General features: G+C 38.5%; 1 protein-coding gene across 6 annotated transcripts in view; it reads right to left on the reverse strand.

Moving 5' to 3' along the window:
* Window positions 1–14,637, reverse strand: part of HECW1 (HECT, C2 and WW domain containing E3 ubiquitin protein ligase 1) — a 271,082-nt gene that overhangs the window by 189,402 nt on the left and 67,043 nt on the right. The window contains exon 2 of one of the 6 annotated variants that reach the window (XM_072853423.1): window positions 13,131–13,188. The exons of the other annotated variants lie outside the window; for them this stretch is intronic. Coding sequence (XP_072709524.1) covers window positions 13,131–13,157 — 27 coding nt within the window. The 5' untranslated portion in view covers window positions 13,158–13,188. The remainder of the gene's footprint in view (window positions 1–13,130; window positions 13,189–14,637) is intronic. 6 annotated transcript variants of the gene reach the window in all.

Consider the following 14,637-nt stretch of genomic DNA (forward strand, 5'->3'; position numbering starts at 1 on the left):
AGCCTTCCATGGTCTACCGACACCCTTTTCCCTGCAAGATATTACAGAGCATATAGATGAAACTGCTGTTCTTGGGAAGACTGAAATGAAGGCTACAAACGTTTCAGAGGGATACATGCCATAATAACACTAAAGAACTTACAAGTGCATTTGTCTCAATATTGCACATCTACAGCACTATATATAGATAGATAGATAGATAGATATATTTACATCTACAATAAACACTAATCGGAAATCAAAGCCATTATACATCAGCAATGGGGCAAATGGATGTTATTAGGTAGTTCATTTTTCCATTTCCTGACCTTTGTGCATTTCCAGTATAGCTGTACTGCTATGTTAATGTATCCTCTTACATTTGACTTTGCTTCAGTGATGTGCAAATCATTGCACAAATTAGAATCAAAATGAAAAAGAGTTGGCCTCAAGGTCAACCCGGCAAGGTTCAGTGCCAGTGGGTGGGATCGATTCCTGATGGAGGCCTATTAGTCATAAGGCAGCAAAAGCTGGCAGCACAGTAACAGGGGTACTCTTAACACCTACAAAGAAAAAGTAGTATAAAGAGCAGTCCATATTTTCTGAGAGCACTTAAACAATCTCCTGGGCACAGACAGATGGAAGCTGGAATATGGGGCAATGATTGGAGGGAAATTCTTGGAGTTCAGAAAAAGAAAGGAAAAAAAATTAACAATGCTTTTTTTCTTCTTTTTCTGGGAGAAGTAAAAATGTGCTGTCTAATGAACTGAAGAGAGCATGCTGAAAGATACACACATCACATTTCCAATTAAATGATTCCAAGAATTACGATTTGTACTCCTGTAGTTATATAAACCAAACAAGTTTCTGAAAAAAAAAAAGTCATTTTACCAGTTTTAGATGAGATCACTCCAAGCTTCTACACTGTAGACTACTTCTGTCTAAGAGCAATTAACAATCTTACGTTCAACACATTTGTATTGACACAGTGATAATTCACTCACAGTTCACTACATAAAGCACTGGGAAGTTTCTGCAATAGAATGTAGCTAAGGACAAAATTAATTTCTTAATTTCTCTTAAATCAGTAGCAGAAAAACAGTCTTGTCTCAGCAGTTTGGCACAGCAAGGGATAAGAAACAGCCATCAGACTTACCCATTACAGAAAAAAAAGATCTGAAAACATTGCCAATATTTTAAAAGGACATATTCAGGTACACAAGAATAGGTAAGCATGCAATATGGCCTGAATATAAAATCTCAAAAAGATAACTGTAAGGAAATAATAAAAGGGTCAACATGGTAACATCTTAAACCAAGATAACACTGCACAGCTTCACTCTTGTTCTTTCCACATGACAGGATTAAAGAAATAACCTTAGGATCCGCTCATATGCTACCATCAAATACTCCAAAGTCCACAATGCTCGCCTTTGCTGGTGCTTTATGATGCACGTAACAGGAAATTTATATTTTTGACTTGGTTGGTTTCAAATATCAGAAGCAGGCAGAGAAGTGCTGCTGCAGTACCAGACAGAGGCAGGACAGTGACTACCTCTCAAGAGGTGCAAGATGAAGCATTCGTTGGAAGGTCAACACACCCTCTCTTAACAAGCATACTCATGTCCATAAAGGCCAGCATGGGCCAAGCCAGCTTCACAGATACACAGTCCTAGTGACTGTGGCACTGAAGACTAAAAATCTCCATTCCTCATCTTTTCAAACCCAAGGACAGTATTTATGAACAACAATCATTGCAAGAAGAAAAGCAATCATTCTGTACCAGGCACTGGTATTGGTTTAACCCGTTATTTAAAGTAGAGAAGCATCACTCTCAGCAGAGAGTTGTCCCAAAAAGCCTGCGTGCCCCACACCAGTCTATTTAAGAATCATCACTGCATTCATCAGGTCCACTGCACAGCTGATCTCCCAGGAACACTGCTTACTCCGAAGGGGTTTTAGGAGTGAAGAGGTAAGAACAGGGACACTCTTCTCCTCTGCAGGAGGAGACAGCAAAAACATTGCTGCTCTTCTGTGAAGATATCAACTGATATTCCTACTGAGAAGCCCTGACCATGTTGGATGCCCTGTTTCAGGTTCTGCACAGCACATAATAATAATAATAATAATTTCTTACCTGACAGATTTTTATAACCAGCATCTTCAGTTCTTGAAGTACTTTGTCCATGCAAAAGATCAATGTCTTTAAATAGCACTAACAGGGGCCCAGATTCACTCAACTCAAGCTTTGAGGACTTGAGTCACCTAATTTAGGAATGCAGGTTCCCAAGACTCCGTGCGTACTCAGAGGGAAGAGACAGGCTCCTCCTGAAGAAGACTGAGACCCAGGTAAGGCTTTCCCTTAAAAATGTGATTAAGAGGTTTCAGCTCCACCTCTCTTCATCACCTTTTTAAGAAGTCCATGATTGTTGGGATCCTAGGTTAGGCATGTTAGGTTAGATAGGAAGGAGCCAGACCTGTGTATGAACCTCTCAAGCTATAAGATTTTATATTATATAAAGATAAGTGGGCAAAGCACTCCTGAGAGTGGCAGAAAATGTGTATTTTAAGTATATTCAGGCATGTGAAATAGAAACATAAGGCATATTAAAAAAACATACTAAACTACTACCTGATTATTTAAGAATAGTCTGATTTTCTAGGCAACTATAAAATTGCAAACTAGATGGTACATCCAGAGAAAGTCAAAGCAGAGAAAATGAAAGAAAATACTCAGTATACTGTGTACACTTTATGTACCGATCTTTTCAAAAGTGTAATACCAGTAAATGTAGCAGAGGTTTACAGGAAAAGCTGTGAAGACATCTTGCAAAATTTAAGAGACTACTAAAGAAATGATGTAGCATAAATATGACTTGCAGAAAGATATCCAGTAATGTATGTTTCCCAGAACTGTCAGATACAGTCATTTCTCTGCTCAGCAGCAGTCCCACATTTCCCATATCTCTTCCCCAGAGTCCAAAGACTCCTCTGAAAAATTTTGCAGAAAAAACTCTTAATTTCTTATGATGTGAGAGTTATAAAAATCCCACCACTCTCTACTATTAAGAATGTATTATACCTTCCACCATGGCAACTGTTGTACTAAAAAACAAAGCTTGTGTGATGTCTTAGTGTATATTGCTACTAGATAGAAGAAGAAAAGAGTTGTCTAATGTATTATATAGGTATCAGGCATAGCTTATTACGTATAAAACCCACACACACAAAAAAGGCAACAGAAAGCAACCAAGTACAGACATCAAAAGCGAAGTTTTTAATATTAACCTCCTTTCAGACACGAGTATGAATCTTTGCAAACAAAAGGTTCGTGTGCGTATGTATCAAAGGATTTATCCTGCAGAGCTCAGATCTACCCATGTAGTATTCCCACCACCCACATTTCCCTTTCTACCTGGACACTCCTGTGTGCAGCACGAACAGATCCATATACACACAAGATGTTCATCATTGCTATGACCTGTAAAATTTCTATCGACACCATGAGCACCATTCCTTGCAAGAGCTGTGTACGGTTCCCCTCCTGCCTGCCACTATTCCAGGCTGTCAGCAAGGTCCCTGTTTCTCTGTGCCACGTCCCTCACATCACAGTCCATGCCATATTCCCAGGTGACCATGCATCTTCCTCTCCTTCCCATCCCTTTTTATTCTCAGGGCGTAGCTCCTCTTCCTCACTGATCAATATTACCACCCTCCCCTCACTCATAGGTAGGAAGGGATAGGGCACAAGGCATCACTTGCAATACCAGCCATAGGACAGGCACTGGATTAACATGTGGGGACAATAAACACACAAAACCCAGGAGGGATGGAAGGAGGCTCTTTTCACCCATGGTTCCTTCCAGCTGCCCATGGTGGTTGACTCCCACTCCACAGCAAAGAGAACATTTTAAATCTCCTATTGCATTCGTTGCCCCTACACTCTGTCATGCTTCTTACCCCCCCATCCGTATTTCTTTAAGAGAAAATTGATTTGAAGTGTCAGCATCTTAACCTCCTCAGGCAGTGAGGCAGGGCTGAGGCAGGTAGGTATTATTAGCAGGCTGTCAAGCATTAATGCCTACATCAACCACTCCTTTGACCTACAAACAACAACAAAACATTGCAATAAACCAGTCTCTCAACCAGACACCAGCTTCAGAGCATGCCCTCAGCTCCATCTTCTACTTTTCAACAAGGCCTAGAATATTTCGTGACATTTTAAAATTAATTGGCTACAGAGGTCCTGTTATTATCATATTACCTCCAGACAAATAAAGAAATGCCATCCAGTTGAGTGTGCTTGATCCTGTTTCCGATAAAATTAAAGGCAAAACTCGTGACTTTAATGTGGAACAAAGTGACTTTGTAAAGCAAAGGAAAACCCATATAAATGTCAACAGCTGCAGTTAACAAGGGCTAATCCAGACCTGGAAAATCAAGAGCTTGTATTTTAACTAGAACACTTCAAACGTTTTCATCCATGCTACAACCTATTCTGTTGGAAAACACATTAGACAAATGTGTAGAGCAGCAAGTTGCATTTTAGGACTCAGATCACAGCAACTGTTCTTAAAATGAGATCTCAAAACCTCAAAACAAATCTGTCATTTGATGGGTTAGGATTAATTTAAAATATAATCATGTTTTTAGACCATGATATCTGAATGTTTTTTCCTATGCAATTATTATAATACAATCCAACACATTTTCAAAAGAAAAGAAACCCCTCATGGATTTAAACTTGAACATCAGATACCAAAGCATATTCATCATTACTGCATGTTTTTTGTCTGATGTCACTGGAGGGCAGAATGAAAACTGCTTGCAAGTATTAAGAGTTTGACTGCCGCATTTAAGCATGCTTATTCTCAACAGACTGACTTCTTATGTCTGTATACTCTTGGGGAGATTATGACAACATCCCCGTATTTTTTGTAATTAAATTTTTTAAAATATAAGTATCTAAAGTTAATTAAGTGTTGGGTTTGTTTTTTTTTTTAAGAAAAATCTATTACAACAAAGGTTTTGAGGATCAAAAGTTCTTATTTTGCACTGAAAAACAGTGAAAGAAAACTGATTTAAGCTTAGTAATGCCTCAGATCCAATATTTTATTTTTTATTATTGAAAATAATCCTGACACCATTAAAAACTTAATACTACTGATAGAACCCACAAGGCATAGTTTAAAGGGTGAGATTTCTCTGTTCCTGGGCAGGCAAAACTAGCCTCAGATACGTATCTCCAAACCAGATTGCTACATACTGTTTCATCTTTATTAAAAGTTGTTTATGTTTTGATTGTATAAATCATAATAAATTGCTACTATAATTGTATTAATGAGAAAGCAATGAAACTGGGCAAACTATCACAAGAGGAAATGAGTAATTCTGTTTTACAGTCTCTAGTTGAGGAACAAGATTCAGATTTTACAAAGAGAACATGTGGTGGCTTTATCTAGGGCACAAAAATACTCCTACATGAGAGAACAGAAGCTGTGTTCAAGGACTCTGTTTTCCTCTGGATCATTGTAAGACAATTCTGAGCTACATGTCGAAGGTTTTCTGGGGAACTGCTAGCCAAAGTTAGATGAAAGGTAGCCTGGTAGTTCCCCCCTGGAAAACAAGTATGGGCATAAAGCAGATTTTCAAAGCAGAAACCTCCCAGAACAATTGGAGGAGAACTAGATCAAGTAGGTGAAGAAGAGCAAACTGGTGCAGGCTTCTCCAACCAAATATAAACATAGAAGAGACACAAACCCCACTGACTACCATCACCAAGAGAAACTGGACCTGCACATAGAGGTGGGCAAGTCCCGTTGTGACAGTATGATTTCTGAACTTCACCCATACTTACCTCGCTGCTAGTAGACCTCTAATACAATAATTAGATATCACTATGTTGTAGCACACAATAATATGTACAGGCATGTATGTCTGCTCGCATTACTGCATGAGGTTCTAATTTACTTTTTTCTCTTTTACTCCAGTTCAAAAGAGTTTGTGGTCCATGAGAGTTTTCAAAGAGGAAGAACATCTGCAAAGGTGACCAGAGAAGTTATATTTCACTCACCTACAGACAAAAGCACAAGAATGGTTCTGAATGAAGGTTCAAGCCATAGTTTCATTTAATTTTAATGAGGACCGTTAGTTAGATTTAACCCAATGCTTTTTTGCTGCCATTGAATCCTCACAGAAGAGAAGCAATTATGGTTTTTAACACTGCCCTTAAAGTAAGGCCTAAAGGAGAAATTTTTTTAACCTATTTTTCTGGTAACAACCCCTCCGTCAAGGAAGTGTCCTAAATCCACCAGGGATTAGGTTTTAGGACATTGCAATGAAAGTCTACAGTTTAATTAATTAGTGGTTATAGAAGCCGGCACAAGTAAGCAAGTTTGAAAACTATTCCATTCTGCAGGCGTTAAACCCGAGTTCCGCAAGAAAGTCCGAGACACGCACATTGTCACGCAGCAAGGCTGAGGCCACACAAGCGGCTATACCCTGCTTGGATGTCTTGACATGGGACTCGGTTCTGTTCTCCTAAGGACAATGAGAACTACCTACTGTCCAATTCTGTGCACAAATCAATGAAGCACGCTTTGGTCCTTGGATGCTACTTTTAAATTGATGGTATTACTTGCTGGATAAAATGCTATTCAACTTAACCTTAGGCAGTAAAACTGGAATGTCAATGAGGTTAAAACTTGACTTTTGAACAGGTATTTCCATTAGGGGTTCTCAAGCACCACAAGAACTCATTTGTGTGTAAGACCTGCCAACAGAAAAGACACTAATTTGACAAATTTATCACTTGTAACACATTAGCTTAATGGCCACATACTAATGTTGCTGGTACTTTTTCTCTCAGTATTAGTGATAAATTAACTTGATTGCTGTATTTTTCTAACCTTTAACCAGAAGCCGAATGTTTGTGTATTAAAGACATTCAGGTCTGATTCAGAAAGCATTCCTGGAAACAAAAACAAACAGCCCTGTTAGCAGTGGAATTAATGAAGCTGTTTTCCTGCAGAGCTCTATCCTTCATCACCACCAAACCTCTACTGAAGTCCCAGCTTTTTCCTGTCCATTCCTCTGCAAAAAAACACCCGGAGCAAAAGTACAGACAATCCCAGTCACTGTCCTGGCTGCTGTCCCGGAGTGGGTGGGTGACGGATGGGCTCTACGTGCCTTTCCCCCAGCCCCAACTTGTGTCTCCCTCCTCTCCCCAGCCCCTGAGACCTGTAGAAACTTAATTATCTCAAAGAAAACTACTCCTCTCTGTTTCACTTGAAATTAGCCAACAGCTTCAAAAGTAATTAGGTAAGGGAGTGACAGATAGACAGAAAGTGCAATCAGAGAAGTCTGATCAGCCCAGGAAGATAAGGCTATAAAAAAAAATTACGCACAGCCTCACTGATTTAATTGATTACTCACACGAGGGAATTTCCTCATGTGTACAGGTCTGCAGAAATAGGTGTTATGGTATTTGAAAAACCATTATGAAAACACTACAGAAGTCTAATCAAAGCGACTTCAGTGGGAACAGAACCTGATCTAATATATAACGCAACACTATTCCCTTTCCAGCTCCATTCTTCCTAATTAGTATTTTGTCATACAGAGTCCAGTGCGTTCTCATCCTGGTCTAAAATTTTAGTTACAAATGAAACAAAATACGTTTATATTTTCTGTATGGATTTTGTGACAGCTTTCCAGCTTACTAGTAAATCTGGTGTGAAATTTTTCTCCCATGTTAAAGGAGGCATCAAGTGTATAATTTTTCTTCAAGAAGCAAAGAAATTCATAGAGGTGAAAACTTAGTGTCAGGAAGAATGGACTAATTTCAACTGCAAAGTACAAAAAAACTCATTTATATTTTTCATTTTTAAATTCCCAAAGCAATTGAAGTATATATTCACATAAGAGTCAGAGTTAACATATTTGATAGAGCTTTCCCAGTGTATTGTAGAATAATTTTTTTATTATGCAACTAGCTCTGTAAATGGTTTAATATTAATAAAATTAAACATTCATTGATTTTAATGAGTCTTTTATCATATAGAATTTCACAAAATAATGGATTCTTTTCAGCCAGTGTCTCTGTTCTCATTAAAGAGATGGGCCACATTTTGAGAACAGACTTAAATTTCCCAGTAAAATCAAAATATTTGTGCACGTCAAAACCAAATTATTTCTACATGTCATGTGAGGGCAAAGCTGCAAAATACTATGGAAGCAATGCAGGTACCCAGTATGGAAATCCTGAAAGTTAAAAGCTTATTTGTATTTTACCAAAAGAAATTATAAAGCCTTTTATCTCAGAATTTTTGAAGGCCCATGAGTTTCTAGCTGACAACAGCCAGTACAGCAACAAGAGATTTTAGAGTGGCATCAAAACTCCGAAGACACGCAGTGCAGACATTGTTTCCAATGTCATCAATGTACCATTCTCCAGTACAGCAGTACAGGCTTGTGCATGCGGGTATGGATCCATGTAAAACTTTTCAGTTCCTCTGAAGGGAATTCAGCCTAGGCCTGATCTCGCATGTCTTGGATGCAATGGAAAGACTCCTGTTGACTTCAACAGACTTTGAAGCAGATCCTGTCCCATTGGGTCACTTGGGGTTCTTTTAAATTCCTAAATACTCAAGGTTAGATGGAAAACACCATCTTCACAGCCTTCCACTTCCGTGATATAACAGAAAGAATGGCAAATTTACCACCAAATTTCCTTGCAAGTGCTCTTTTCCTAATAACTTGAATGATAGCATTATTCGGTTGTGCTGGTTTTTAAAGCATGCCTTTGTTTCTGCTGATGCCCTTACCCCTCTCATGCTTTCCCAAATGTATAGTTATTCCCTTACAAGGCTGGCAGATAATAAGCAAATACAGAGAATTTTTCCTTCAATTAAACCAGTGCTGGAAACAGGGGCCGACGTAAACAGGAAGAGGGAATTGTGCCAGAAATTAATCTATTGCTTAATTTCTCTATTAAGATCTAACTATCATCCCAGCCAATATTTATATTACTCTAATTAAAAAGACATTAGGAGAGCAAGGGCTCGGGTTCGCAGCTCCACCTCTCCTCCTACAACTGCTTCCCATCTGCTGCCTTTGCTGGGACCACCAGCGCCTAAGCTGAGGGTCTACAGGACAAGTGGGGGGGGTTCTTTCGTGCTTGCAGGTTGGCTAGCCACCATCCCTTTTGCACCCGAATGGATTTTGGTGGATCTGTTGGCTCTTCTGCCTATCAGACAAACATATAAGAAAAGTTGCAAAGTTCAAAACACACTCTTTACATCTTTTTGGTTAGCAGCAAAAAGAAAGGCAATGCAAGTGCATACGGTACAGAATAAAACAAAGGGGTTGCAAAATGCTTTATTTTGGCTATATGGGAAGGCTTTTGGCTGGGAAATAGCTTTCAGTACAGGTTATACTTATGTCTGCTGTTTTGTAAAAATCAATTCCTATAACTGATTTTCTTGTTGTTTATTTTTGCTCAAGAACTACACTGCAAAAGAATGTTTGAAAGGTTTCTGTATGTTGAGTCCTAAATAAACCACAGGTAATAACTCTACACTAACAATGTTCGGCATAGAAACACCAATAAATCTTTTTTCCACAAGTAACTTGTGTGATTAAAACAATGAACTCTACATGTGTTAAACTCTAATTATAGCCTTTTTTAAAAAAAAAAATTTCTGTGTGTCTTTACACAGTGTGTCTTTACTTCTTTATTTAATTTCCTAATTAAATATAATGTTCTAGTGTTTAGAGAGTTAGGATCTGTTTTCCAAATAAGGGATTTATCTAATGTTAAAATAAAGGGAGTTATTAAGCACAATGAATCAGTAATAGTTAACTGGACATCATTTTGTGCTGTATTCGCACAATGTTTCTTTGAGACTTGTCATGTTTTTGTGCTCTGGTTTTCAAAATGAAAACCTCAGTTTAGATAACTCCATTGATTATAGTTGGTTGATATCTTTGAGGTATTTGTCACAAGGATTGCATTCTAGAGAAAGCTTGGTTTATTGAAAAATGGGGAATAAGTAACACTATTTCCATAAGAATTCTTCACCACTGAAGCATTTTATTTCAATACATATTTATGTCTTTGAAGGGAAAGCCTGGCAAAGATGGAGAACCTGGTCAGCCTGGTAGGGATGTGAGTACCTCATACATTTCTAATGTCTTTAATGTAATGTGTCTTTAATGTAAACACATTAAATGTGTTTACACTTTAAATGTGTCTTTAATGTAAACACACAGCATAATACAAAAAGCACATGTGCTATATTGACCACAGAAAGACCAAATATAACATTAAGCTCGCACAGAAGCTGATTTTTATAAGCAATGTATCGATGTAAGCTCTTTTCCCTAATGAAGGACTAAATCCAAAGCAAAAGGTTAACATGCTGTTCTTTGTCTCATCTATAGAAGACCTTCTAAAAGCCAGAAATGACTTGCAGGAGCCACCACATACTACAGCACTAACTCCTTTCTAACTGAGACCTTATTTCGATTGTGCCATAACATTTTTTTTCAGCTGCATTTCTACCTTTTCATTCCAGTCTTTTATAGCCTGTATTGAGATTTGGGCACTTGAATGAGGCTAACTTCTCTATATTGGTTATACAGTTATGGGAGAGAAAAGGGTGCTCTGAAATACCACTAGGAGCATGACTTTACTCTGTCGACTATACAGGGTATATGTAGGGAAACTCACTTAAGAAACTAAATTAGGTACTTAAGCACAGGGCTGTGAATAGTGCTTTAGGCCTACCCAAGGATTTCAAAGGGTTCTGCACTCCCTGTGCCCAGCAAGTCTTCATGCTGCTAACAAATACTGGCACTTACCTCAAATGCCTACATGCAACTCAAAAGGTCAAGTAAATGTCCTTGCAGGTACATACTGTTCATTGCCATTGCCAGATGCCAAATTGTGCATCTGGTTTGCTTTTCCTGAAGTAGTCCATGCTGAGACTGAGAAGGAAACAATTTTTTTTTTTCTAATAATGACCATAAAGGAGAAAAAGGTGTCCAGTAACAGCTGGAACTATTGTTATAAACTTGGTTCAACATGTTTTCCATAGGGGATAAGGAGAGGGGAGGTGGGGCAGGGGACTGAGGAATGAGTTTCTTCAATTTAAAAAGTGTTTTGCTTTTTTCCTCCATACATAGAGGAGTGTGGTAGAAACAGAGCCAAAGCTGCATTTTCAGATAATGAATTTTGTCAATAAAAAGTAGGTGATATATCTAATAGACAGCACTTTGTGACACGTAGTTAAGATTTGCATCACTTTGGTACATCTGAATACAGCTATCCACGTAGACTGAGGACCAAACTGATCTTAAACAGAAGATTCCCCTGAGGAGACAAAGCATCACAGCCAGTTGAATATGCTGCAGCAGGTAGTTAATTTACTTTCTTCCTGCTGTCGTGTCACCTACCTATTTCTGGCAGGATTCTTGGTGGGAGGTATTTAATACAACCTCCAGTATCTCCTGTGTGTTGTATGTAAAGGCCCAAATTCATTAAGACACTTAGGTAGCAGTGAGAGATGCACTTGTTTAAAACTTGGAAAGATTCATCACCACAGATTAACTTGAAAATGCTGCAAAATGTATTATGCACTCTGCTTTACTAAAAAACCCTCTTCTCAATCCTTTTGATATCCCTTCTGCTATTAAACATGCCCTTCCTTTTGAGGCTCTTCACTTGAGAAAAAACATGCAATCCTACAATGACCTGCATCATCTTTTTGGGAGGATATTTCATTTAGATTTTGGACTGTGGACTAATTGAAATACATTTTTTTTCCAGAGTAATAAAAGAAACTGCCAAATACCTCTGAAGGTGCACTTACCTGATGCAATAGCTGCAAAATTCAAACTATCGTCATGTGAAATGTCAGGTGGTGAACAGTTTCTGTATGCTAGAACATTCAAGGATTACTCTTCATCAAAGAGTCGTCTCCTGACTCTTCACCACATTTTGTGAGACTGTATGTACTGTATATAGCACATACATCTGGGAAAGTTTCACATTGCATTTAGTGTAGAATACCACTGAGTCTGCAGCTATGGAGAGGTGAAAGGAGGAGTGCTGTTGGACACGGTCACACAAATTCTCAGTTGTCATGATCAAGAGGCTGCATGTATTTCCTCAGCAATTACAGCACTGCTTAATTTGCAGAGAGGCTCAAAATACCCCCCAGCAAAACTGCCAGCGCCTGAGGCTCTCACTGGCTCCTACAAAGTGCAAAACTTAACACAGAAAGGATACGTTCTCATGAAACTGTAAGAACGTAATGACCTATTACATACATGGCTGTTCACTGAATTCTTACTCTTCCCAGAATTAAAGTTATTTGGATGATTAGTAACAAAGAAAAACGTAGAAGCAAACACACAAACAAAAGCCCCAACCATAACAACATTTCAGTGACAGAAATAACACTAGATAAGCTTTAATGAACATTCTGTCTCTCTTTGATAACGCATGACAATTCAAAAGACTAAGCTGTGCAGGAAGATGCATACAGTAGCAGTGTGTTATGCATGCACATCATCTCACAAGTTCCCCCTAGTAAGTGGTTAGTGCCAGTCATACATTTCTGCATCTCACACATTAGTGTCTACCGTGATGGCTGATTTGCGTGTTGTGATGACTCAGAATTAATTCACAGTTAGAAGCTGCAGGTTTCAGAAAATGCCTTGTGAAGGTGAGTGGTTGATGCATTCTGTGCTTTGCCTACACATGGATGCGTGCAACTGCCAGGTTACAGTTGCTCGCTGCTCCCAGGACCTCCTTGCTATGATCTTATAATTACCATGTCTTGATTTGATAAGAAATCTTGGGCAGGCCACACAAAACAAAACCAACACTAACATCAGATGGATGCTTAGCAGGTTACAAAAAAGAAAACAAAACAAAAACAACAAAAGATCACTTCAAATGAAGCTTGATTGGATGTGTTGTTGAAAAGGTGCTCAAATTACCTGAACCGCTTTGTTTGATCTTAAACATGAACCGGGGGCAGCTGCAACGAGCTCTGAGCTTTGGCACATTCCATTATATGAATGGTAGTGAATTTATAATGGAATGGTATGGATGGTTTTTATAATCAGAAAAACACACTGACCTTAACACTACACAGGTGGAGCAGCATAATGACCCGCCAATTGTAAGCGCATCAATTCCTGGGGAAAAGTTCAATGAGGTTAACTCAGCATGTATCCCATAACCAACATTAAGTGACATTTTAAAACATTGTTTTTTCCACAAAAAACAGTTTGTCTTTGCCAACATTTAATTGAGTTGCTTCACTGTTTGGCACTGAGTATGTACCTTACCCATGTTAACAGTGTACTACATTATGCTCCAGTAGACCTGGAAGTTGTCATATACTTCAATGCTGAAATACATGTGTTTAAAAAAGAAAAAAATAAGAACAGTGTTAACTACAATAAACTTTTCAGACTGTATAAGATTAAGCATCATATTCACTTAACTTAGAAATGGAAAGAAAACGAGACGCCTGCATATAACAAGAGACACCATCAGTGGATCTTCAGCTTCATTGTAAAACCCTCACATTGAGTGAACTTAGATGGGTAGCAGCTGATCAGTATTTCCACTTCCCATCAATGTATTGATACCTTTGGATACTCATGGGGACCAGAAGCAACGAAGTTAATTTCAATGTATCATACTTGAGGTGACCAGGTATCCACATAATTCTAATAGTCCAAGATCAGACCACAAAATACAGTGAACGAACCTAATCAGCCTCAACCAGTATGTCAAAAACCCACACGTTACAAAACTATACAGAGAGAAGCAACGAAGCAAGAGAAACTTCAATCTGAATCTGGGAGAACTAATGAGCAAGGTCAGAAGGCTCTCCAAACATGCAATAATAAAACTTTAAATTAAAAAGTTTACATCCACGACTCGGCCACAATAGCAACATTTAGATATATTTCAGTTCATTCTCCCTCCTCTTGTGCGACCAGGGCATGCCAACACTTTACATCTCCACAGCACTAGCAGGGAAAGCACCTCAGCAACAGGACAGTCCGATACCCCCATCTCCTCGCATCACACACCTCTGGAGAGTGCCATCCTACCTTAACATTCCTTCCCACCCTAACATTCCTTCCATCATCAGTTTCTGTTGTGTACTCAGCGACAGCTGAGAAGGCAGGAAAAAAAAAATCTTATAAGAACATGATTGAAACCGCTACTAAAATTCTCAATTCAACAAGAGCGCAAAAATGAATATGAGAAGCAAAAGTGAAGGGCAAGGAAGCGGATTTAGGAAGAAGTTCTACTGTTTGGAAACATTCAGCTAAAAAAAGATTTAAAAAATAAAACAATGCCATTTGATCATACTCTGCTGAGATTAAAAGACTTTCAAAACACATAATAGCTATAAAATTAAACAAAATAAAAATACACGTTGCTTTGTCATCTCCCTCTACCTTTCAAAAGGCACTAAATCTCATGGACATAATCCATCTTAGTCCCAAATCTACCAACTCTCTACAGTCTGGTCACCCTTTGCTTTTATGTAAAAAGTGTATTTACAATGGAAATAAAGCAGGGTGATCCCAAAGTTGGGCAAAAAGCCACATACTCTTTGGAGA

This window comes from Ciconia boyciana, chromosome 2, assembly GCF_034638445.1.
Source record: "Ciconia boyciana chromosome 2, ASM3463844v1, whole genome shotgun sequence".
NCBI classification, from domain to species: domain Eukaryota; kingdom Metazoa; phylum Chordata; class Aves; order Ciconiiformes; family Ciconiidae; genus Ciconia; species Ciconia boyciana.